We start from the raw sequence: 26,836 nt of genomic DNA on the forward strand, positions 1-26,836 counted from the left end.
AGAACCCTGAGATTTCTGGAAGATCCTGAAGCCATAGAATCATTGTGGTTGGAAAAGACCTCTAATATCGTCTAGTGCAGCTGTCACTCCATTAACGCCATGCCCACTATTCCTTTAGGGTAGCGTTGGCCCTAGCAAAATCCCAAAACAGTAAGAAAATAGCAAGGATGAAAAACAGATTTTATAAAAAGTAGTCCTGAGGTTCTATGTATCCAACAAGTAGGGAATTATTTCCATGTATCATGTATTACTAATTCTGACACAACACCAAAAGTAAATAAATTTTACTTTTAATTTTTAACTCAGATGTTAATGTATCAGCAAGGGCCAGAAAACTAAACAACCTGGATTCAAAAGCTTAGCTGGAAAAAGTAGGGAAAGACTTCTCTGGAATCTTCAGTCACTGGCTGAACATATAGAAACTGAAGGTTAGCTGCAAAGTTTAACTGTAAAGCAAGAACAGCGAAGAAGTTTAGAGATGTGTTCAAAAATGTAATCAGAGAACACTTAATAATAATTTTTGTTTTCTTAAATTTTGAGAGGTCTACTTTTTCTGACCTCTCAATATCACAATCATCTTGAGCAAAAATAATATAATTGAGAATCTAAAATGAGAACAGTTTAGAAGGTTTTATTTTTGAATCCCACTTTAGCATGAACACCAGGCAACTTTGATCCATCAAACAGCACTGCAAAACCATCATGAAAATGTATGAACCCAAGAACAAAAATCCACTCACTCAACCTTACAGCGGTGATTAAAAAAGCCCTAATTATAGTCTAGTCAGCTGTCAAAATAAATTACTCAGGGTGAGTAGGTGAAAAGAAGTTTGTAAGACTTCCTCAAGGAGGTGATAATTGTCTTGAATTTTGTTAAAATACATCACTAATTATATTTTAACAATGTCTATGTACTGTTTTCCTCTTCGGGAATCTTATAAGGTGGTTGCAAGAATTTCAAGAGAAAGCTTCAACAGTTTTAAATTATTCTACATTTGCACTGCAGAGCAAGTTTTATGGCATCCTAAAGAATGGTCTAGATGCCATGCATAGGTAACTAGAAAAATTAGAATAAAATAATATCATGTGAATGTGCTGATTGATTGAACCACAAGTATTTACAAAACCAAATCAATCCTGTCTACTTCCCTGGTAAAGCAGTGTGTGGATCTGACAGAGCAGTGAAGTGAGGGCATGGTAATGTCACATGGTTGGCCCCTGGAGGCCTACACAGAGTTCATAAGGTCCATGAAGCCCTCATTTAAGAAATATTCAAAATCTGTTGTACACAGATGTCATAACCTAAAAAGAAGGTGTCTGCAACTCATTCACCACCTCATTTATACTGAACATTTATTGCAAAGTTTATGAGACCACAAGCTGCTGATAATCTTTCCCTGCTGATTATGCTGCCAGTGTGTTGGGGCTACTCTACGTAATATTAAAGTCACAGCTTTTCATTTCTTCTGTCTTCTGGAGCTTGCCAAAAACATGCACTTAAAATTGCATCCAAAGAATGCTCAATTCTCTGCAGTTTAGAGAAGACTGAATCCTACTGTCCCAGGGCTTGCATTCTATGGGCCACTACAGATGGAGATACAGTTTTTAGATCTCTTTTCATTGTTATGTTGAACTGTTCATATATTTTTTAAATATCATTTTTGTTAGCTTTTTACTATCACTTAGATGATGTTAAGGCATCTTTATTACGTGAGGACTGCTCCCAAAGTAATGCCTCCCATTCTGTTATGTTGCACTATGACATCAGAGGTGGATGTTGGTGGTATGGCAGTAGGAGTTGAACCTTCTCACCAACATTCCTTTAGATTTTGTTGCTGTGTTACAGATGGCAGCAGAGGGATATCTGATGTGGAAGTGCATATGAAGCGGAAGTGTGTCACTGGATTCCTCCATGCAGAAAGAATGGCACCCATTGACATTCATTGACACTTGCTGAACATTTGTGGAGATCAACCAGTGGATGTGGGCACAGTGAGGCAGTGGGTGGTGCATTTCAGCAGTGGTGTCAGTGGCAGTGGGTCACCTCCACTAATGAAGATTTTTATGAGTGCATTATGCAGGATATTGTTCATAGCTGGTGAAAATGCATAGCTAATGATGGTGACTGTGATGAATAATAGTGTTTTGTAGTTGAGAATTTGCTCTATTTAGCAGACTTATTGTACTCTTTGTAGCTGTTGTTTCCATAGAGATAATGAGGAGGCATTACTTTTGGAGCTATGTAAATAATAATTTGAAAGCTGCTTCTTGATATATGCAATGGGCCTCAAGAAATTAACAAATGCAGTTATCACCTTTGAAAAAAATAATTGAACATTCTCATTTATTATTATAATTAGAAGTTTAGCCAATTTTGCTTACACAAACTCTGTGTACAACTTCAATGACTTGTTTTTCATGCGTATTTGTGATCAGTGTGTGATCAAATATCAAATGTACACCTTATGTCAATAATTGGACTTCATGCTACTTTCCTCTTAATTTAGTATCAATAGTTGGTGGCCATACAAGAAATATGAGGAGATTTAGCATTTGCAGTTACTGTTCTAATGACTGAAAAACAAGATTTGTCTTTTACATTTTGTTATGGCTGACTCACACAATTTTGACTGATACTTCAGCAACTGAAAGCTATGTAAACAGTACAGACAAATCAATCTAAATGAGAGGGCTTAGTAAGCAGAAGTTGGGGTGTATTTGTTGCCGGATATTGTTTCATCCAACTCTGAAAATAAGTGTGAAAAGAAACGTGTATCTCATTCTGGGCTTAGAATCTGAGTCTCAGATCTGAGTTGGAAATATTCATATTAAAAGCTTTTGGCTCTGGCACATCTCATGTGTGATTATTCGTTCTTGCTATCATCTCCTAGTTCCTCAGCAACATCTTTATTATTTTGTAACACATTTTTAGACTAGAATTTTTGTTTGTTAAAGGAGACCAGTGAAGCTCTGGGAACTTTTGAAATACTGCCATTCCTACAAAACCTGATTGTTTCAGGCTGGACCAGGTACTTCAGGCTGGATGGGGCTCTGAGCACCCTGATCTAGCTGTAGATGTCCCTGATCATTGCAGGGGAGTTGGACTAGATTGACCTTCAAAAGTCCTTTCCAACTCAGATGATTCTATGATTCTGTGAAGACGGAGATTCAGATCTGGCAGAAAGCCCTCCTTCCCCTCACTTCCCTTCTTTCTCTCCCTGCAGAAGGAATAAAAGTGGAATGTCCCACCCTGTGCCACGTATTTGATGTTTTCATATCAGTATAGGGAACATTGCTAGATCTGAGCTGTGTTACCTCTTAAGCGTGATGACTCTTCTGCTTCCGTACTTACACCAAAAAATATTTTTTCTTTCCCAAAGGGCTTACCATTTCTGAGGAAACAAGTTCAGATCTATTGCTTCATCATCAAATACTTTATCGATAAAAGTTGTACTACTTCCTGAGATAGGTGAGCTCAGGTTAAGAAAAAATACAACGGTGTTAGCCTCTTCATTTTTTGTCTTTTGTGCTCCTCTTGATTTCCTGATCTGTTCTCTGTCACCAGGGCAAACCTCCCCAGTAATTTTATCTGACTCTTGGCAGATCAGGGAGACCTTTTCATACAGCTTAGGAGTGGCAGGGAACACTCGGAAGCTGTAACTGTGGCTTCCAGGCCATTTCAGCAGCAAAGTCAGGTAGGTTAGGTTAGACCATCTCCAGTGTTCAGCTGCACTTGGAAATAGGAGCACTGAGACAAGCAGGCACAGCAGTGAGATAGATTAAGCAGGGTGGCATTTCTGCAATTAAATACTCACTTTGCACTGCCTGTCTGTATGAAGGCTTTTGGCTAGGTCTCATGCAAAGAGCTTAGCTTTAGTGCTGCTGTCTTCAGCTGACCTCCTGCCTTCGTGCTGGGATGGCAGGGAGCATGCACACATTTTCTGAGTGCAGCCAGGAGATACCTGAGGAAGAGGGCAGCAGTACTGAGCCAAACCAAAGGGAACTGTACCCTGCACCCGTCTCCTACAACCCCTTAGTAGATGTTAAAGCCAGTAATATAAGAACAGGGAGGGCATGCAGAGATACATCTCCACTTCAGCAATCTCTATTGTATGGAACACTTGATTCTGGGTTTCTTAATACATTTAATAGACTTGCACAATTCTTTCTTCTTTGTCTTTGTATTGTTGCTTTTTGACTGTTTCTGTGATACTGGCTGCATCTGGCAGTGAATGCCACTATTTCCTCATACTATGAAGGAGAAAAAAAAACAAACCACATTTCCTTTGCTCATTTTAAATCTGTTAATTTCATTGGCCATCCTCTTGTTCCCATGCAGTGAGAAGACAGGCATCCATTCATTTATTTTCTAGGCACTTTCCCAGGTTTCTCCTGATTTTATACATATCTGCCATATCCCCCTTCATTGTCTGTTTTGCAAGCTGAAAGCTCCAAATCAATTTAAGCAGTTCCAAGCTTTAATTGCCCTTCTTTAGTTCCCCCATGTAATTTTTGAGAGGCAAGGACAGGAACAGCAGGCAGCATTCAAAAGGGAAGGTACTACAGAGTTTTACGTAATACTGGAAAGGTGTTTTCTCTTTTGTGCTCCATTCCTTTTTCCTAAGCTTCTACATGTTTTTTTTACCACCAGTAAGCATAACATCTGTTTTCTCTTTCAGTAAGCTTTATTTATTTATTTTTTTTATTAATTCATTGGCTTTTTTAAATTGAACACAATTGAAATTACTTCTTTGGTGTGCTTTTTGTACGTGCAGGAAGCTGAACTGCAGTGCCTTATTATGAGTATTTCAACAGCATCCATTTGAATCTATCTCAGGCAAGATAAAAGAACTGCTTTTATCATAGCTTTTCCAAACACCATTGGAGCAAAGGTTATGTTGTTTAAAAATTTAGTCTCTGCATTATGCCCAGATACGACATTTGCTTAGGCTATATGAGAGGAAATGCCATCATTATAATGTTTTGTCTTCACTGACTTGCCTAGCACATTACCACTGAGGTTGGGAATTCCATAGCAAGCCCTCTTGTGGTAAGCTCAAAGGCTCAAAGGCTTAGCTGAGGAATTTCAAGGCCAAGATACACTTTCTTTTTTTTTAATGCAGGTTATAATTGACAAAGATTCTATTTTTTCTTTTAATACAGCATTGTTCTTTCACTGAAATGCCTAGTCCTCATCCTCTATATATTTTTTTTAACTCCATGGATTTTTTCATTATTTTCAAGATAAACTGATTATGTCAAGATATGTGGTCCACTATGTAATTTTTATTAGCACTACTTATGAATGTGTTTGATATAGATACAGATAATAGTCCAAAACTCAGTTTTAAATCAATGGTTGGTTGACCATAGAATATACAGTCTTATGTCAGAGTGCATAAGTTGGAAATTGCATTAGATTTTCAGTTAGAAACTGAAAGAACGGAATCTATTTTGGATTCTAATGTTAAATGTCCAGTGTTTCTGGGACTGTCCAGCCTAGAGAAGAGAAGACTAAGAAGGGACCAGTGCTTATAAATACTTAATGTGCAGGAGTCAAGTGGATGGGGCAAGGCTCTTCAGTGGTACCCAGCTACAGAACAATGGGCACAGACTGGAACATAGGAAGTTCCATACAAACATCAGGACAAACTCCTTTACTGTAAGGGTGACAGGCTGCCCAGAGTGGTTGTGGAGTCTTCTCTAGTGATATTCAAAACCCACCCGGGTTGAAGCAGTGTAAGCTACTTTCTTGGGAGCCTGCTTTAGCAAGGGGCTGGACTAGATGATCTGTAGAGGTTCCTTTGCAACAACTACAATTCTGCAATATATCATATTCATGGACTTTTTTTGTTATGACTTTTGTCTGTCTCCCAGTGATGCATATATTCAGTCAGTCAAAATGAAGTGTTTAATACCCAAAAATAGAATGAGCATACCCTTTATTTAAAATGTCTTTTATTCTTAATCCTCTTATCTACCATTCCGAATATTAGCATTAGGGCTAATTACTACTGCAGCAGCTTTCATTTGACAATGGCAGAACTAAGAACAAGAGGATAAAAACCAAGGCACCACACTTTTAATTTCAGTTTGTATCACATCAAACCTATAACCTTTAGATTTCTGAGCTGATATTTATGAAATTGGTGGACAAGTTTTCTAAAGCTTATGGCAGCACTTTGACTTTCAGACTGGTAAAAGGGTTTAGGTTACAGAGGAATTTTCTAGATTTGACAAACTTTTTTTTTTTTTTTCAAAATACATACTGTTTCAGAAGTGCTTCTTACCAACAAAGACAGTATTGTTCTTACACAAGTAGAAAACTAGGTTTTCAATTTAGCTGTGCTTTGACCACCAGTTTTCAGGTATTCTCAAAATACCCCAAACAGGACAGTAATTGGACCTTCAGAGCTTGGAAGTCTGACAGTGACCAGGTCTGATTTTGGCATTTTTTGGAGATATGGTTTTGCAAGCGCAACAATGTACATTTCCCTTCCTCTTTTAGACCCAAAGTCCCACTTCCCTTCTTTAGCTCCCTTAATCAGAGAAACTAGAGCATGGGAGGACAGACAACAACTAGCCATGTGAAGGCACAGCTCACTCCTCACTGACATCTGGGTTCCATATTATACCTGCTGCCACCTCATAAGATCACAAAAAAATCTTCAACAGGTCAGTTTTTCATTCAGTCGTAAGCCAGAGTGAGCATGAAGGCCATTTAATACGCTAAGTTCCTGTAGTGTGTTACAATTACAGAAACAGCTGTTATGAACAATATTTTGCTAAAACACTGTGAAAACTCAAAGTACTCAGTACTTGTAAGTCTGCTCAGTTACTTACCCGTATTGAAGTGGTCATGTGGCTGAACACTGTAATTCATTGGGAACATACAGGAATGCCAGAAATAATATTTACTCTACCTGCAAAGTTACGATGCTTTACTGCACAGATTAAAGCAGTTCTGTGTCTGTTTTACACTCCTAACGTAGATGAAGTAAGGAGCTGGCTGGAGGGCCGGGCACAGAGAGTGGTGGTGAATGGAGTCAAATCCAGCTGGCAACCGGTCGTGAGTGGTGTTCCCCAGGGGTCGGTGCTGGGGCCTGTCCTCTTCAATATCTTTATTGATGACCTCGATGAGGGCATCGAGTGCACCCTCAGTAAATTCGCAGATGACACCAAATTGGCTGGAAATGTGGATCTGCCTGGGGGTAATGAGGCCCTACAGAGGGATCTGGACAGGCTGGAGAGCTGGGCTGAAGCCAATGGGATGAGTTTCAACAAGGCCAAATGCCGGGTCCTGCACTTCAGCTACAACAACCCCAGGCGACGCTACAGGCTTGGGGCGGTGTGGCTGGAGGACTGCGTAGAGGAAATGGACCTGGGGGTATTGATTGATGCTCGGCTGAACATGAGCCGACAGTGTGCCCAGGTGGCCAAGAAGGCCAATGGCATCCTGGCTTGCATCAGAAATGGTGTTGCAAGGAGGAGCAGAGAGGTGATTGTTCCCCTATATTCAGCACTGGTGAGGCCGCACCTCGAGTACTGTGTCCAGTTTTGGGCCCCTCACTGCAAGAAAGATATTGAGGCCCTGGAACGTGTTCAAAGGAGGGCAACAAAGCTGGTGAGGGGTCTGGAACACAGGCCATATGAGGAGCGGCTGAAGGAGCTGGGAATGTTCAGCCTGGAGAAGAGGATGCTCAGGGCAGACCTCATTGCTCTCTATAACTTCCTGAAGGGAGGTTGTAGTGAGCTGGGGGTCGGCCTCTTCTCTCGTGTCATTAGTGATAGGACCAGGGGGAATGGTTTCAAGCTACAGCAGGGGAGATTCAGGCTGGACATGAGGAAGTATTACTTTTCAGAAAGGGTGGTCAGGCACTGGAATGGACTGCCCAGGGAGGTGGTGGAGTCACCGAGCCTGGGGGTGTTCAAGGAAAGGCTGGATGTTGTGTTGAGGGACATGGTTTAGTGGGAGCTATTGGGAATGGGTGAACGGTTGGACTGGGTGATCTTTTAGGTCTTTTCCAACCTTGGTGATTCTATGAAATTCTATGAAATTCTATGAAATCATTCTTGCAAGTTAAGTTATTATTTGATTGAAGTTCTAAATTGTGGTCTAGAAACACATTCAGCACCTTCCTTAGGTAGGTGTTTTTTCCTTTGGAAAAGTATCTCAGACCTAGGCAGTATATTTAGTTTCCCCTATTAACTGTGGAAAATCTAGTGATAAGGCACGTGCACTGCCCTTCAAGGTAAATTTTAGATGACAAAAAATAACTTTATATAAATAGTATGTCTTTATGTCTTTAATTATTCTTTGTATTCTCTTCCTCAAAGGACTCACTAATATTTTTCAACATTATTTAATTATGTTAATATTTTGTTTTTAACCATACACATTTGAGCTATCATTTTTGAGACTAGACATGCTAAAAATGCAGGCAAACCCATATAGATAGATAAGATCACACCGTAGTCCACCCAATCTAATGATCCTTCTGACAGAAAGTGGATGATTCAGAAGTTGCCAGAAATTTCATGAGACAAATAGAGAGTAATCTGTCAGCCACCTTAAATCTTCTCAGAGTTTCTTAGTACTCTGATAATTTTAAGCCTCAAAGCATAAAGTTTCATCTTTCTTTGAAAATACATTAGCATTAACTATTACAAGAAGGTTTGCTCATGAATAGCAAAATTTTGACAAATATGAAAAATGAGATAGTGCAGGTATTACTGGAAACTGCAAATCTCTGTATCACTGAATAATTATTTGCTTTCCAAGCAGGTAATATAATTTTAGGAGGTATGAAAATGATGTAATTTGATGAGTAATCAATATGTTTGTGGTCCTTTTGATGCTCCTTTTGATACAAACTCTTGTATTGTGGCATAAATGTTAATTTGTCTTAACTAGTAGCTTGAAATGAGAAAACAGCTCTGATATGTTGCCTGTTTCTTAGGTATTTGGGTGAGAGAAATATTAATTTACCCTGTTAAACTTCCAAGAAATATGAATTTATGAGCATGATTTTTTCACCAGTGTTGGCATCAAAAAAACACTATTTCATGAAAATTAAGGTTTTAACTTGGTGGAAAACTTTTAGAACTCATATTATCTCATGAACTGGATCCTACAGCAGAAAATGCCATTAATCTAAACCAAGAGAAAAAGAAGTAGCAGATTCACCTCTGTTAATTTGTGTGTTTTAATTTCTCTTGTCTTTCCAGACAACTATTACGGCACACCGAAGCCTCCAGCAGAACCAGCTCCATTATTGGTAAATGTAACTGACCAGATCCTTCCAGGTGCCACTCCTGGGGCTGAAGGCAAACGTAAGAGGAATAAGTCTGTGAGCAATATGGAGAAGACAGGTATTGAACCACCCGAGGAAGAAGAGGAAGAAAGACCTGTGGTCAATGGAAATGATGTGACAGTAACACCAGGTCTGTTCTTACTTCTTACTTTGCAGTGCATTTCTGTTATTCACAAATTCCCCAGTTATCTCCTACAATGAGAATATGTATGCTCAAGTAAGTCTTGCATAACTGGAAGCCAGGAATTCTGAGTGAAAGAATCCCTGTCAAACATTAAACAAAATGCCTCACCTCCATTTTGGAGACTCACTTCAGCTACAGTCAGGTCTTCCTGTGAGCTCATCGCCCTGAAACCACTCTACAGTCTGAAGGGAAAATGATTGCAGTTCTGATGATTTGTTTTAGATTTGTATGTTAGGAAACCAAACCCAAGCACCTTTTTCTCTTTATTGACCATAGAAGGAGTCTAGAGAACTGCAATTTGATCAAATTAATCCTGTCTCGGTGCTTCAGGTTTCTTTGTTCTCAGAAGCTGATATTCACTGCAGAGTTAACTAGGTTATTATAAGGGGAACATTTATAAATTGTTATTAAATCTTTGCAATGTAAGAGTAAAGCTGTCATCACATTAATAAATTTGTGACAGTGCTGATGAAACTTAGCAGGCAACACTATCAAGAAGGACCCTTTCCAGCAACATTTCAGATGCTGCATAAAGCTGATTAGGGTTTCAGATGTCTAAAGGCAACTGCTGTTTTACCTTTTGGATTATAATTCTTCAGAAATAAAGGGGCTGAAGATACAAACTGGTATCCTGAGTGAGAGAAGCCCAGGCTTTTCCCAGTCAGCTTCCCTTTCAATACTGCAGCGAGTCAGCATTTCAAAGTACTTTATCCTTTTGATTCTGAAATAACATGTAAGAAATTACTTTTTCTTCAAGTAGGAAATTAAAGAATTCAGACATTTATATCTCTGAGAAATACGTAACTGTGAATTATTCTTGGTTAACTTAGAAATTCAGGAATAAATGATTGAAATAGAAGTCTGTAATGACAGCCACACATACAACAAGATAAGGAGTTCTATAAACATGTGGGTATCTGAAACAATAAATCCACCACCTAATTTCTTAAGCACTGCAAAAAGGATTTTCATACTGCAGATTCTGTGTGTTCTTTTCTTCTCCTTCTGCATTGTCAAGTGTACTGAATTGGTTATCCTTCCACCACAGATATATTTGTCACTTGCTTTTCTGTAGTAGCTGACTAATATTATGTGGAAGTGCCAAATCCATCTCTGTGTCCAATGGGCTGGCAGGTTGTGGTGTGGTGGGAGTGGGCCTCATTCTGCACACCAGAGGTCTGCAACACAACACCCTGGAGTTCCTGTCATTGCTGTTTGAGCCTCGCTCATCCCTTCCCCACATCTGCTGGCAATGCCCTGGCACTTGGTGCCTTTCCTATAGAGTTCAGCATAAATGGGTGAAGCCCAGAAATCCTTACATAAAACATCACCACTGGCTCTGTTGCCAGGATACTTCCAGCGCGACGGAGGCAAAGGCAGGATTTGGTGTGTGATGTGTGTTGTGGAAATCATTAGGAAGAGCATTCTTTGCAGTTACTTGAAAGGTGCCACTTAACCTACCATTGCTCAGGAGTAATTTCTGGTGCAGTGTTTCAGTTCTAGATGGATCAAGGGGAGATGTGTACCTGCTTTTCTCCTTGCATTGTCCACCACTGACTGGCATCTCCCAGGCAAATTCTGTGTGATCAGAACAATGACTAGGCAGCTGCTGGCATGCGCTCTGTTAAAAAACCAAACACACAAGCACTGGAGTACAACCTCTTTCCTCCCCCTCCTCACCCCCCACAAAGTGATTCCTGTAGGTGTGGCCAGCAGAACAAGCAGTGCCTGTATTGGTGCTCATGGTTTCATAAGCAGGGTTTTGTTCTTCAGTCACACTGATTGAGGACTTTGGGGATTGTAGAAAGCAGCTCTGTACATACATGCTGCGTTGCTTTTGTTGCGGTGTGTAGCTCCCACAGGCTCTGTTACTGCAGTCATTTTCTCTGTCAACTGTCAGAGCCTTAGCTGCCTCTAGAATGTACATGCATTTGTCATCTGTATCTTTGAACAGTGGGGGAAAATAGAATGTGTTAATTTTTGTGTGTTTTTTTTTTGTTTTGGTTTGTTTGTTTTTGTTGATTTTATCTGGTTCTTAGAAGCAACTAGGGCAATATGTTCGTTATTTTAGTTCGTTTAGAAAGTAAGTTATATTCTAAATGTCTCACTTACAAATGGAGATTTTTTTATTAAATATAAGGCTATTAGGACATCTAAGACGTTGATACTTTTTTTACAAATACTCAACTTTACATCTTATTAACTGCCAAAGTGATCAGAGTGCTGGCCAGGCAAAGGGCTGCTCTAATACCTAGGACTGCAAGGCAAAAGAGTAGCAGATCTAAGATGAATCAAAGGAAATAAACCTGTGTTTATCAGGCCAGTAAGCAATATCTGTAGATGCAGAGATCTTTATGCCTTGATTCTGATTTTTCAGACCACTTTTCAGTGTTTGTTGAGATAGTAATCTATGCATGTGTAGAGTTTTATAAGTAGGATTCAGTTTTTCATTCACAGGCCAAAGTTCCCTTGGACTTTTGTACATAGACAGACTGGTCCATATGCATAATTGTCTTCTTGTTAACTTGCGTTGTAAAATGTGTTTTTTCTTTCCGATTTTTGTCACTTATCCTCATCCTAAAACCCAACACAAAACCAACTTTAGGGTGAGGTGTTTGGCCATCTTAAGATGACATCTCAGTCCTTAATCCCAGATCAAGTACTGTCATCACACAATAGTATCTAATGAGAAATGGATCGCATAGTAAATGATGCATCTAAATGTCTTAGTTTTTGCTAGAGCTATTTATTCTTTCTTGATAGAAGGGAGAAAGATTAACAGAGCATAGATGTTTGAGGTACTCCTTTTAGGTACTACCTTTACAACCTAGGATGTTTAGTTCAGCCTAGAGATATACAGGAGCCTGGGTGGCTACACTTAAATAAGAAATCCTACTACTTGCAAAACAGCAATGACAGAAGTAATCTGTACTCAGCTATTGAAATGGCCAACTCTAGAGTTAGTGCTGGGTTTCCCACTCCTAATGCAATTTCTGGACTTCTGGTTGTTCTGAGTTAGGTTTCTGCCATTCACTGATCTGGATGAGGCATCTTGCACCTGAAAAACCTTTTCTGATGAACACTATAATGAAATCAAAGATTTTTGCAAATATCATGACAACAGTGATAAAAAGATGCTCAGTCAAACAGCAACCTACTTGTCAGACATTCAGATTTCACTACTGTTGTCATTGTGTCTGCAGAGAATTAAGTCAGTCTTCTTCCCAACCAGTGTCATGATCTGACACTGTGCTGGTCATATTTGCTTCACGCTTCTGACTGATGAAGTGTTTGTCATCCAAACTACAAAAGAATCAGTGTAATGTCAGAAGAATGTTTATGAATGTATAATAATCTGACATTAATTGGGTAATGATAAGTTGCACCCAGAGAATGGAAGTTCTGGCAGGCTCAAATGAAGTGAAGGATAAGATATGACATGGAGTTTCGGAGTGATCGTTCCATGCCTTAGGTTGAAAATGAAGCAAAAGGCTAAAATCCCAGTGTTGTCAGTCACCACACAAGGTGCGGCAGTCCTAGAGAACAGTTTAAACTAGCTCTTTTATTATTGCATAGCCATGGCAGCCAGAGGAAAGATAGAAGGTACTTAAGAGCCATAAGATTTTTTAAAATATCTAAACTGGTATCCATTAAAAGAGGGTACATTTAGATTAGATGTTAGGAAGAATTTTTTTTCCTAAAAAGGTGATGAGGCAATGGAACAGATTCCCAAAGAAGCAGGATGAGGTGTCCCAAGTCCATGGCATTATGGCTGGAACTTGATGATATTTAAGGTCCCATGAAGAAAGATGTTGAGCAGTACCAGCCCCAATACCACCAATTGTTGAACCCACTTATCACCAGTCTCCGCTCGACATTAAGCCACAGACTGCAACTCTTGGACTGTGGCCATTCAACCAGATCCTTATCTTACAAGTGGTCCATCCATCAAATATATGTCCTCCAATTTAGAAACAAGAATGCCATGCTGGACAGTGCTATGTACAGGTCCAAGCAGATTACTTCAGTTGCTCTTCCATTATCTTCTAATATTGTAATGTTGTAAGTTTGACAGGCATGATTTGCCCTTAATGAAGCCGTGTGGGCTGTCAGCAATTGCCTCGTTGTTGTCCTTGTGTCTTAGTATAGGTTGCAGGACGATCTACTCCATGGTCGTGCTGGGCATAGAGGGGAGACTGACTGGACTCTAGTTTCCGAGGTCTTTTTTTTTTCTTTTTCTTTTACCTTTTTAAAAATGGGGGTTAAGTTTCCCCTTTTCCAGTCAGTGGCAGACTCCAGATTCTCATGACTTCTCAAGAACGATGGATAGTGACTTAGTTATTTCATCTATCAGTACCCTCAGGACCCTCAGTTCATCTCATCATATCCTATAGACTTGTGTATCTTCAAGTTCAACAAATAGCCAAAATATTGTGTAAGAGCTTTATAGAGAATATATCATCTCATCCAGTAAAATTTTTCACTGCTGATATTTGAAATACTACAGAGATGGACTTAGACTATTTAATGTTAGGAAGTTAAAGGTCCCTTCCAACCCAAACCGTTCTATGATTCTGTGACTTGTGTTTCTTGTATTCTACACATGGAATAATTTGCTGGTGTTTTGCTGGTGCCTATTCTGCCACTTCACAGAACACTTTCTGAGATACTGTGCTAAATTATTTTAGAAAACTGGGCCATGTAATCTGTTTTGTAGAGACAGTAGACGACTTCACTTGATGAAAAGTCAATTGCATTTTTCAGTGACAAAAGTATTTCTGGACGTGTTAGGGTTTGTATTTGTATCAGATGTTATCTGATGATAGATACTTGTGCTCTAGCATATTACTATACTATTTCAAGCTTTAGTTGTACATTTAAGGCACTACCAATTTTTAACCAGGACTTCTGCTTTTTTTATCAAATAAAATGTTATGTAAGAATATATGTAAACAGGAAAAAGGAAAAAAACAAAAAACAGCAAGGTGAATATGTACGCTTTCTGGAATATATGAAGGATAGATACGTGTAGAAAAAGATGAAATACCATTGTAATGCTGCATTCCAGATAACCAACAAGTAGGACATCCATTGTGTAAAACTAAATGTTATTAAATGACATTAAGTAATGCTTCCGTAATTGCTTGGGTTTTATTCACAAGATACTTTTTTATTACTAAAACAAACTATTAAAAATAATGATTCAAAAATTAATAACTCACGAGATTGGCTTTGGCATAATTATATTTTTAACTGTTAAATAAGCATCAGGTACCTCTATTTCCACTTTGTTTTGATAGCAAACTCTGAGACAGGCTGAAAATATTTCTTGTAGTCCTCAAGGTTTAATTTTCACATTTTTTTTCTATCAGCTTGTTAATATAGCTATCAAAAGCTAAGAATCTGACTTCTTCAGACCTGTAGAAAATAAGAACCTGAGAAAGAACACATATTACAGATATCATGCTAAAATCCTAGGACATAGCAATATCACCATGCCTATCAGACCAATGGGCTGGCCGTTATTATTTACAGTGCACACATACTTATTTACAGTGCACACATACACCAAGTTTATTTTTTCTATTGCTGTCACATGTGCTATCTGACTTTATATCTTGACCTCATTTAATCTGTGCATCAGTATTCCCACAGTAGAAATGCGGTCAGGACTTGTGTAGAAAACAATTCACAGTGCTCTCAATGACGCTTAAAACAGATGAAGATTCACTTTTACTTTATAGAGATGAATTTATCAGCAATTACATTATCCTTTTCTTGGTGCATGTAGAGGTAATTTATCCTCCATAATACCAAAATGCCCTGCATATCCACCTGTTCGAAATTAGAAATAAAAAAAAATTTCCATTGACATTAAAATCTTGAAAATGGGCTCTGTGCTTCTGCTGAAAACCTTCTGTAGATGAAGATGAAAGGATCTACATTGCATATCCTTTCTCACTCTTCCTATGTACTATGATGCTTGCTGTCCTTTTGGAATAGTATTATTATTGACTGAGCATAATGGATAGATGTCCCTCACACATTCCTATACCTCTGCTGTATTTTTGTTAGGAATCTCTTTTCTCTTTCTAGACATTTGCTCCCCACCTCCATTTTTAGAACTGATTGTGGCATTTTGCAGCAGAATTTGGAAAGCCAAACAAGGGGAAGTTTGTGAGTGGCACATAAGCAACAGGTGACTGCATCTCCCCTTGGATCCTACTGCTTTTCTGTGGGATTCAGCTAAGCAAAACTTGCAGCTTGCACTTGTGCCTCTTGCTAATTCATTTGTTCCCACAGACAGACTCACATTTCCCAACAGCATAAAATACAAGTAGCGAGTAGTTAAAATACAAGCATTTAGCAGCATGAGCTACATGTGGCTGTAAAGCTATAGACCATCACTCTGATTGAGACATGATCTAATATATGTAGGTGTCAAAAGCCTTTTTTTTTTTTTTTAAGATAATGACAGCTAGTCTACCATTTTCTGTAAGGAACAACATCTGGTACTCTGTCAAAAAATAAAAAAATAATAAAAGAGTTTGGCACAATTCCTTCGTGCTAAATCTTGACAATTATTCACCACCTCCTTTGAAGAGCTTATGTGCAGGTGGTTGGACTGCTAGTCCCAATGTCCTTCTAGGAATTAAAAATAGATAGACATGAAGTTTTTAGGTTGGATATCAGGAAAAACTTCTTTACTGAAAGGATTATTAAGCACTGGAATAGGCTGCCCAGGGGGGTGGTTGAGTAACCGTCCCTGGATGTGTTTAAAAGTCATTCAGATGTAGTGCTCAGGGTTGTTAGTTTGGGTAGTATGGTTAGGTTGTGGTTGGGCTCTATGATCCTTAAGGTCTTTTCCAACCCGGGCAATTCTATGATTCTGTGATTACAGTTTCATTAGCCGTGCTTCTCCTTTTTACAGAATGACTTAATTGTTTTGGAGGGAGATTAGGTGCTCAGAAATTAAGAATCTAAACTATCTAGAAACCTAAAATATAGAAACCAAGACTTTCTGTCCTTCTGAAGTTTCTTGTCTCTGTAGAATCTCAAAATGTGTATTCACTACTAGCCATGAGTCTGTTTCGTTGTTTCATGAAGTAGCCTAGGTTTCATTTCATCAGGCTCTGCCAATTGCAAATGGCTGCTTCATCTAAATTATACCTGACCCGTTCTCTGTCCATTCTAATCTGATTTCTTTAGCCCAACTGTTGACGCTAATTATGTTAGTCATTTAATCATAGGTAATCTTTTTGCAGTAGTGACTGAGGCAAAATGAGTATTAACTGCCTTGTGGTTTTATATTTGTCATATGTTATCAGCTTTCCTTCCCGCGTATTGGAATGAATCTGCTTTTAGTCTTCATATTATTAATGTACTTACAGAAAGTTTTCTTGTTACTTTTCATGTTCCTGACCATATTCCATTTTCTAGGCTGCTTGCTCTATTTTACTGTTACATGCCTGTGTGTTTTTTTTTAAGTGCTCATGCTGAACAACTTCATTTTCTTTTTAGCCTTTTGTACAATCCTGTGATAGTGAGCAATTGGGGAGCATTGTTCATCTCCTTTTCTCGACCCTAGCATTTTTTCATTGTATTTTCTTCTCTTTGTGTTGCTGAGGAGGTGAGGTAAGAGTGTGGTCATCCGTCAGCCAGCCCACTCATCTCAATATGTAGGGTCATTTCAGCTGACTGAATCACAGTCAGTGGAGATTCAGCAAATACATTCAAAATATGAACTTATTTTAGCTGTAGTTCATTTGGTCAAATACAGGGGTCTTTTCTGCTTCAGTGTGATCAAGCTCCACTTAAGTGCAGCAGAAAACAAGGATCCAGGGTCCAAGGATGAGAGCCTCTCTCACTGAAGCAACAGATTCCCATCCCATTTTTGGAGGAAATGATATGTAGATAGACCAAATGATACAAACACATGCCTACAGACCAGTCAGCCAAGTGTATTCATCCCAAGGATGAGGAAATCTCTTTAGTAGAACAAGTTATCTCAAGCATCCTTTCTTGGAGTTAGCAGTAGTCAGATAAATGAAGTAATATCAGTGAACATTAAAAGACCACGCACTGAAAAAAGGTTAGGAAAGGAAGACTTCTTCCTCCATACATTCTGGGTCACGATGACACAGAATTACATAGGGTATAGGAGGCATTAGTCATTGTGGAAAATCCCACAGATTATATTGGGACTGAAATCACAACCACTTTATATATGGCTTAGATATAGCTGTGAATTAATGAATGTCCCATTGTTTTCTTTACCTATGGATATTATGTGTGCATTTACTTTTTTAATTGAAAATGATCTGTTTTCTGCAGCAAAACAGGGTATTTGCTTGATGGATGTGTATTCTGAAAAGTTATGAGACACAAGACAGTATCTCTGCTGGATATGAGGCTGCGTTTTGCTCAATGTTAACTGCTGAAGGAAGGACTCCTGGGACAAAACAAGCAAGAACTCTTTGGCTCATTTCTTAGCTCTTTATTAGTTTCTTGTTTCAGTTTGTTTTTATTGCTTTACTTTCTTTTATTGTGTTTCAGATAAAAAATGTATCATCAGAGGAACTGCTGTGTAAATCCAATAATTTCTCTTTTTTTTAAAGACTTGCAGTTCGTAGAATGTTTGTTGAAGACTTGCACCCAGTATATCATCCATCATTAATTTAAATATCCAAAAACTGTAATTCTTCTTCTCTTGTAGAATCAAGCGAACATGAAGACAAGAGCACAGGTGTCTCAGGTGAAGTATCTTCTACCCAACCGTGCCCTGCACCAGGATATACTCAGCCTGAAGAAGCAAAGGAGGATATGGATGTAACAAAACAAACAAAGCCTGAAGAGAATGATGACTTGGGCCCACTGCCTGATAACTGGGAAATGGCTTATACAGAAAAAGGGGAAGTCTACTTTATTGAGTGAGTGTTATTTCTTTTTCTTTCTAGTAGATATAGTATATTTAACTGGGTGGTGAGATGGTTTGTATGGTTGAGTGGAGCACTGCTCTACTCTAAAACTCCATTGATGTTATGGCTGTCAAGGCTCCCAAGAGACAAGAGACAATTACTACATTAATCTGGAACACAGGCCATATGAGGAGAGGCTGAAGGAGCTGGGAATGTTCAGCCTGGAGAAGAGGAGGCTCAGGGAGACCTCATTGCTCTCTATAACTTCCTGAAGGGAGGTTGTAGTGAGCTGGGGGTCGGCCTCTTCTCTCGTGTCATTAGTGACAGAGGGACCAGAGGGAATGGCTTCAAGCTACAGCAGGGGAGATTCAGGCTGGACATGAGGAAGTATTACTTTTCAGAAAGGGTGGTCAGGCACTGGAATGGACTGCCCAGGGAGGTGGTGGAGTCACCGAGCCTGGGGGTGTTCAAGGAAAGGCTGGATGTTGTGTTGAGGGACATGGTTTAGTAGGAGCTATTGGGAATGGGTGAACGGTTGGACTGGGTGATCTTTTAGGTCTTTTCCAACCTTGGTGATTCTATGATTCTATGATTCTATGATTCTATGATTAATGATTTACATTGAAGCATACTGTTGTGTTGGTTTTTTGTAGTAGGTTACTGGATATTAACACTTTGATAACAGCAAGTAGAGCCATCCTGTCTTCTTTTCAAAGCAAAGCTTTTCTGCTGTGCTGAGCTGTGCGGTCACTGGAGTCTTCCTTCTGTGGACAGAGGGATAGGGTTGAGTTTTGCTGATTTAAGGGAAGAAAGAAAGAAAAGCTGAAATCTAACCAGGGAATAGTAGATGGAGACCATGATATATTTAGAAATAATAAAAGGGATAAATGGACAATGAGGAGAATTAATGTAGAAGATGTAGAAACATTTTCCTGGTATGGTATATGTACCTATTGCTACTGTTGTTAATTAGCCAACTCACTGAATGAATGGATATGAAAGCTCCTTCTTCGCTAAGTGCAGTCATTAATACACATTATCAGAATAAAAACAGAACAAATGAGTGAGTTCATATTATCTCATGTTTCACAAAAAACGTGGAAGGAAAAGCCAGTGCAGTCATCTGCACAACACTGCTTAAAGAGGAAGCAGTAACATTCATGTTTGCTTTAAGGAACTGCCTCAAACAATTTGGAGTGTTAGCCATTATTCTGATTACTAGTAGGTAAAAATAATGTTTGGCTATGTCATTTTTATTTTAAGTCCCTTATTGCATGTAAGATTTTGTGACAATCTCATGAAGCGTAAACAGATGATAAGAATAAAGTTTGTGTACATTGTTTTTTCTAAACACTGACATGACCAACTATAGCTTCTGGCGAATGTAAGGCTGAAAAGAGCAGTAACTGTTAAAACATAAGTGTCTTTGTTGAAAAGGGCAAAAATGTGCTTATTCTAGAAAAAGAATAAATATAGTAACTTTGCCCGAGCAAGCAGAGAAGAATTAAAATGACTTCAGGGTAAGCTTAAACCTTTGTTTCTTTCTTACCTCACTACTAATATGGAATTTTTCTGCATATATTGAATGCTCTGGGGGAGAACACTGAGCAGTCTGAATTATATGGTACTTTTGTTTTACTTGATGTAACAAAAGCCTGTTATGTTTGAGAGATGAGGTTTGGGGTGCAATCACTAACACACCCAGCTGTGAAAGTGGCAAATACTGAAGCAGGCAGTTTAATAGAAAATAAATAAGTAGTTTGTAAAAAATGCAGTGAATGAGAAGAACCCTGCCACTCTATGCAGCAGCCATTCCACTCCTCATATTCCTTTGATGTTACAGTTTACTTCCTATCCTGAAAAAGCTCTGGTTTACACTACCATTCTGACAGTGTACATCATTCACTTCCACTAAATGAATGTTATGTAAAATAAAGAAATCAATCAGAGGTACAAGCTGGGTAGAAAGACTGTTACAAGAGCCCTTTACTGCTGGAATTATATTCTTGAATAATGTTATTGCAAAAAAATGTGGTATTTCATGTCTGTAATTGTTTACTAGAATCCCAGTAAAGTAACAGTTATTTGATCATCTGGGTTTTCACACTGCAGTCTTCACAGGGTTAAGTTGGAATGCAATGCTGTGGGAATGCTGTTAAATTGCCTCTTTGTTTAGAAGTCACTTTGGTTAATGGCATAAAGAGACTCCATTTGCTTTCTGGAAAAAAAAAAACGGAAAGATAAAAAGACAACAAAAACCTATTTGTCTAACATCTCCCCGAACAGTAGTAAAGATTATTAAATAATAGATGAAAACCAAACATTTTTAAAGTGTACATCATGATGGGTGTAAAAAAGTCATACTAGGCAGCGTCTTTTATTACTTTATTCGAGGCTCTTGTGAATTGTGGCTTTGAACCCCAAGGACTTCAAGCTGTAAGCTACCTCAAGTTCCAGATTGTCACAGGTATACTCAGAGGTCTTAAATTGAATGACAGCAATTTCAGTCATTCATTTCAAACTAATACTTAAAGCTTGCATCTGATTTCATTTATCAGCACTCCCATCAGAAGCAACGTGGCAGATTTACAGAGAGAGGGAGTGTCTTCAGGAGAAGAAAGTTAACTGTAGGCGGTATTATTTATTTGTTAATCATTAACGGCCCAGCTAGCATTTTATAAAGCACACTGGAAGGAATTTCCTCTGCTTTAAGCTCTAAAAGAAAAAATCAAACACCAGATTAACTGGATAATTCAGAGGATGTTGCATTTTAGAGTATGACTCAGTTTGTTTCTTTATTTCTTTCCCTTTTTTTGACATAGGTGCATGACCCTGTGCTTACCTTTATTAGCATTCACAGGAAGAACAGGAAGAGCATAAGAGCATCCCTGCCCACTGCATAATACTTACCACTATTTTTCAGGAAGAGCTACTTCGGTACATTTCTAGGGTTGCTTCCAGCCTCCCTTACATATGGAATCAGATTTTTAAATACAAGTACATACCACACGAATAGGAGTTCACCTCCAACTTTTACTTTCATTTGAAACATATGCTAATGAGAACATGCAATAATTAAAACACTGTATATAAATTAGAATATCACCAGAAAAAGAATCCAGTTCTAATCCTTCCTCCCTACTTTAAATAGAGATGATGAGTGTAACTTATTTTGGTGCTTATTTTGGTTTAAATTGTTGCTGTCACTGATTTTTAGTTTTTCCGTCTCCTGGGGTTAAGGAAAGGCTGAAATTCCCCTTAGCCTTCAGACTTCACCTTGCCAACAGCTCTCAATCCACGTACTAGAGAGAGGAGCCTTGTATTGTCCTTGCAAAGTCAGCAGACATTGGCTCTGATGGATCTCAGGCATTCGATGTTTGCTGTTCTGTCCCAGTGCAGTGTTGAAGGGAATGTAAAAGAAGCATGTATCTTGGTGCATCTGCTGTAATAGGCAGTCAGCCTTAAATCCAGCACTCACTCAACTCTCATACTCCATTGCTTCCACCATTACATCATAGACCATCCTGTAAAAATGGTCTGTCATGGTTTTTATGAGACTTATTTCTAAAAGGCAGGATTGATTTTACCTCTCTCTGCAGCCCTCTCCACTGAGGGAGCAGAGCTCTCTGGAAGAATTGCAAGGTGCAAGACATTAAGCCAGGAAGAGCTACCTGTCATCAAGCTGAGCTACAGCTAAGCCTTAATGAATTGTCTCAAGGACATTGCATAACCCATAACAAAATCAATTTTACTTTGTTCAAAGCACTTCTTTGCTAATACAACATTATTGGTTGTTTTATTAGTGAAGAAAAGTCTAGAATAAACTTAAACCTCTGTAATACATCTATAAGAGATTATCTTTGAACTGTGGTGATCATTTTTAGGAGAATTTGGACATGTGAGGTTTAAGAAAACGCTTTCCAGTGCGTCTCACTGATATAAAGTCTCTTCCCTGATCTTACAGTCAGCATTGCTTTTTGGACCCGTTACAGTAACTTTTTTTAGTTAGAAGTACTTTTCATGAGTGCATCATAAAAGACTACAAAACACCCATAAAATAGGTCTCTTCCAAGGACTCTCCTCAGTAAAAAACAGCCATTAATGTTTTGAATATAGCTGGTGCTATTTCAGGTGTTACCTGAAGAGATGTACAGCTACAGACTAAAAAAGTAAAAATTTGACCCAGTTTGTTTCTAAGAATATTGTGGCTGACTTCAATGGGATCAGTATTTCTAAGTTTTAAGGTAGAAAAGTGTTTTGATTGGCAGGAGTAGCATGTTTATCCTAGCATCTTGTTTACCTGAGGAATCATTGTGTACTCAACTCTTCCTGCTTCTTCATCAGTTCACCATCAAAAAGCAAAGTATATTAGTTAAGCATAACCACATCGAATTTGACCACCTTTATCTTTCATAATAGAATATGCTAGAAGTACTGACATGTAAATTTGATCATAGATGTCCATGATGCTTTTTCTATCTCTACATGTTGTGTTGAATCTGTCTGTTTCAATTAGGCATAACAACTGTCACATCTTCCAGTCTTTGTCTTTCAGCATGACGCACAGTGGGACTGACACCGGGAAAGATCACCTGCAATTTCTTACTCCTGCAACCAGTTCCTTGCTTTGTGACAAATTACTTTAGAGTGAGGGACTGGAACTGGAAAAAACTTTGCTTACTGATACTGATTTTTTTATTCTTTTATATTTTGATGTTCTGAAGACATTCTTAATGTGTACCAGTGCTAAATATTCCTTAACTCTCAACTGCTTTTTAATCTATGCTGACATCCAGGCCAAACTGTCAGCTCAACTCCTGTTGTCTTTCCTCGCTCTCTAATTTCTTATCTTTTCCCCAAATGTCTCTGCTGCTCTGCGGAGTTCCTCTTTTAACACCTTTCATCTGATATCTGTAATGGTATTATATTCTTTCGTCTTCTTTCCTTTAAATGAACTAGTGGACTCCATTCACCTAGCTTGCTTTCCAGCATTAGGTATCAGTATAAACCACTTACCAACACTCTTCTTGTGGTCAGTGATGAGAGGTAATTATCTCCAGTCTGTTCATCGAAGGCAAAGGGTGATGTTCATTTACCCCAAAATAGGTGCTTTTATTAGTAGAAATCCCCTAAGATATACAAGGGTACAACTACAGGAATGTGTCGATATTTGTCAGGAGTACACTTCTGAAGGAAGTGTGGTTGTCTCCCTCACTGTGATTTGGTTCATGTGTCAGAATACTGAAATACTGAAATATGAACTGAAATATTTTCAGATGAAACTAAAGTTATTTCTAGGAGTATAAATAATTGACTCCGTACTCTGAGGATACAAACCCAATGCCATTACAGAATGGCAGCTGGAGACCACTTGAAAGACACCATAGAGACAAACACGGTATCAAGAGCAAATGTTTAGGTCCCTAATCCCACCCTAAAACAAGTAAGATAAATTATTCTGTATAGGTGCCTCTCCTTTGAGTAGAGAAGAATCCTACAAAGTTAGCTGTATAGTTTCTAGAAAGCAGTCACATGAAATGAGGTCCATTCCTGGTCACAATTTAGCTGCCTGAGTCAAAGAGAGTACTTTAAGCAGCAGAAATGACTGTAGGAGACCTTAGGCATTTATGTATTCCTTCAAAAACTTATATATGCATCTTCTGCTCCTACAAATGCCTAGAGGCAGCACCACTGTATTTGGTAGAAATACATAAGTGCTTACCACTGCCCAGGGCCCTCTGGGATGCACAGAATGGGCATCCTTAAACTTTTATCTCTTAAGGACCTCATATTGCATGCACACCTAACACAAACCAACAGTGTGATGTGCAACACAAAGTGCAGTCATATCTTCTCTCATTCTCATCATAGCCAGAAGTGGAGTCCCTTCTGCATCTCTCCCTACATTTGTGCAAGAAGTTTGGGAAATAGCCCACAAAGGATAAATTGCAAAATGGTGATTTTACTGCTCAGTTTTTTTTGTCTCTGTCTCCCTAAATGTAAATTGCTTGAAAATCAGTTTCTTCAAAGCTCTGCAGATAGTCAAATCTGAGGTATACAAACAAGGGAAAGGAGTAAGCATTTTAATATGAAAGTCAGGTGGCCTTTAGTGCACTTGGTTTCTCTCTGTCTCTTGTACTCTCCTTTGCTCAAGCTGTTCTATTGAGGACCATCTTGAATGTTATGCATTTGCAATAAAAACCCAAACAAACCCATATGTGCTGTCCCCGAATACACTGAAGCAGCACATTGGTAAATACCCATTTTGAAATGCCTTTCACAATAACGTGCAAATTACATACCTTGCAAGAGTCACAATTTAGAATAGGTTTGCAGTGTTTTCAGAAGACATTAAAGCTATTACAGTCAGTAAGTGCTTTCTGTATTCCCTTCAGAAATGTTTCAAGAGATTTTCTGAGTGCTTTGTTACTACAGGTAACTTCATCTATGTGCTTTAAACTGGCAGATTGCTAACGCCAATCTATCATATTAAAAATCTTAAGTAAAATAATATACTTAATGACAAATAATAATAAGTTAGTACATTGTTAAGCAAGAAAAGCCACACTCCAAGCAATGGTTTTCTTAATACCTGAAAGTATGGACAAATATCCACTGAACTGCTAGAGAGTCTTTGGTGCTGGCACCAAGCTGTAGTGATAATGGGAAATTGGGTTATGAACAGGCTGCAAAGTACTGAGAGCAGATCTACAAAGAGAGGAACGGGAGGTTGAATCAGAGTTTCTGGGAAGTATTCTGAGCTTCTTTCACTCCATTTAAACCAGCTGAAAAATGGTTTTTTGGTTTTTTTTTCATGTAAGTTTATAACTTATTCTAATTGATATGGTAGGACACTGACTGCAATAAGCTATTTCTGGCAAGTGTAAGTGCTTGGTAAAGAGGATTTAAGTTAACTTTCAGTAATTAGTATATTGACTTTTGGCTAGTATAGTCAAATAGTAATCATTTCTGGTGGAGTTTATTTTGACATTATTTTTCAACACTGCAATAAACCTCGGGTCTCAAATTGTACAGCAGCTAATAATATTTTGTACAGCAGCTAATAAATCAGACTGAATTTGCAAATGTTCTGCTATTCTCATGCTCCACCTCTATTTGCCAGAACCAAAGAGATTTTTCATTCACTGCTTTCAAGGTTTCCAGAATTAGGAGGTTGCTGCTGATTTTAAGACATTCTGAGGCATACCTGGTTGGTTTGTCAGCAACCATGTATTAGTTCAGTCATTGTAGCTATTAATCAATATCATGGAAACTGTGTAAGTATAGCCTTTATAAATCTGCCCATTAATTATGGGATATGGTTATTGCTGAGTAATGAAACGGTGGCCAGTGGAAAATTCTGGTGAAGCCACAGCTGTATTTTTCACAGGATGCTTCTGTTGCATCGCTTCATGCCCATTCAGGCAGTGACAACTGTTCTGAACGTTTCTGCATTTGTTCCACAACCGCCTCTGTTATTCCACAACTCATTCATAACTAATCTGCAAATCCTCATTCCCTTCTCCTTCTGGCCTATCTGCAGGACTCCTCAAAGAGCGCACATGGTTAAATGTAGTGGTGAGGCAGAACAGCTTATCCTCTATGTGTTTTACAGGATTTTTAGTGCTTAAGACACATTAAAATGTTCACAGCTTTTGCAGTGGATATGTGTCAATAGAATCATTTAAATTGGAGGAGATCTCTTCAAAGGTCATCTAGTCCAACGCACCTGCAATGAACAGGGACATCTAAAACTAGATCAGGTTGCTCAGAGCCTGGTCGAGTCTTACCTGGAATGCCTCTAAGGACGGGGCTTCAGATTAACCTGAACAACAGCATGGTGTATGGAAAGAGAAGTATCTTTCCAAAGCCTGAAACTCTAAAACTGGCACAAAGCAGATTGGGAGAGGACCCTGCTGTGTTTACCTCCTCAGTAGCAGAGAAGTAGACATACAGAGACAACCACAACGCTGTAAAGCAGGAGTACTTATTTCCTTCTTTTACAGAGAGACGCATGGTGGTAGTCAAGTGTTTACTCACTGTAGGAGTGTAGCTGCGCTGGGTACCTGGTTGCTGAGGTGATCCGAACAATTGCCTCTAAGGTGGTTTTGTAGAGATGTTAGAAAATGGAGTTCGTAGAATTATAGAATAGAATCATAGAATCATTAAGGTTGGAAAAGGCCACTAAGACCATCTAGTCCAGCTGTCAGTGCATCCCCACCATGCCCAGTATGCCATGTCCCTCAGAGCCACATCAGCGCTCTTCTCAAACATCTCCAGAGACGGTGATTCCATGTCCTTGGGCAGCCTGTTCCAATACCTCACCACTGTTTCCGAGAAGAAATTTTTCCAAATGTCCAATATGAACCTCCCTGGTGCAACTTAAGGCCGTTCCCTCTTGTCCTATTGTTAATTCTGCA

General features: G+C 38.8%; 1 protein-coding gene across 3 annotated transcripts in view; it reads left to right on the forward strand.

The window, feature by feature from the left end:
- The window catches only part of MAGI2 (membrane associated guanylate kinase, WW and PDZ domain containing 2), a 708,774-nt gene that overhangs the window by 453,617 nt on the left and 228,321 nt on the right, over positions 1–26,836 (forward strand). For all 3 annotated transcript variants that reach the window (XM_042872317.1, XM_042872319.1, XM_042872318.1), the window contains exons 4-5: positions 9,229–9,444; positions 18,215–18,428. In XM_042872317.1, coding sequence (XP_042728251.1) covers positions 9,229–9,444; positions 18,215–18,428 — 430 coding nt within the window. The remainder of the gene's footprint in view (positions 1–9,228; positions 9,445–18,214; positions 18,429–26,836) is intronic.

This window comes from Lagopus leucura, unplaced genomic scaffold (genome assembly GCF_019238085.1).
Source record: "Lagopus leucura isolate 7727_CA_CO unplaced genomic scaffold, USGS_WTPT01 Super-Scaffold_100008, whole genome shotgun sequence".
In the NCBI taxonomy this organism is placed as follows: domain Eukaryota; kingdom Metazoa; phylum Chordata; class Aves; order Galliformes; family Phasianidae; genus Lagopus; species Lagopus leucura.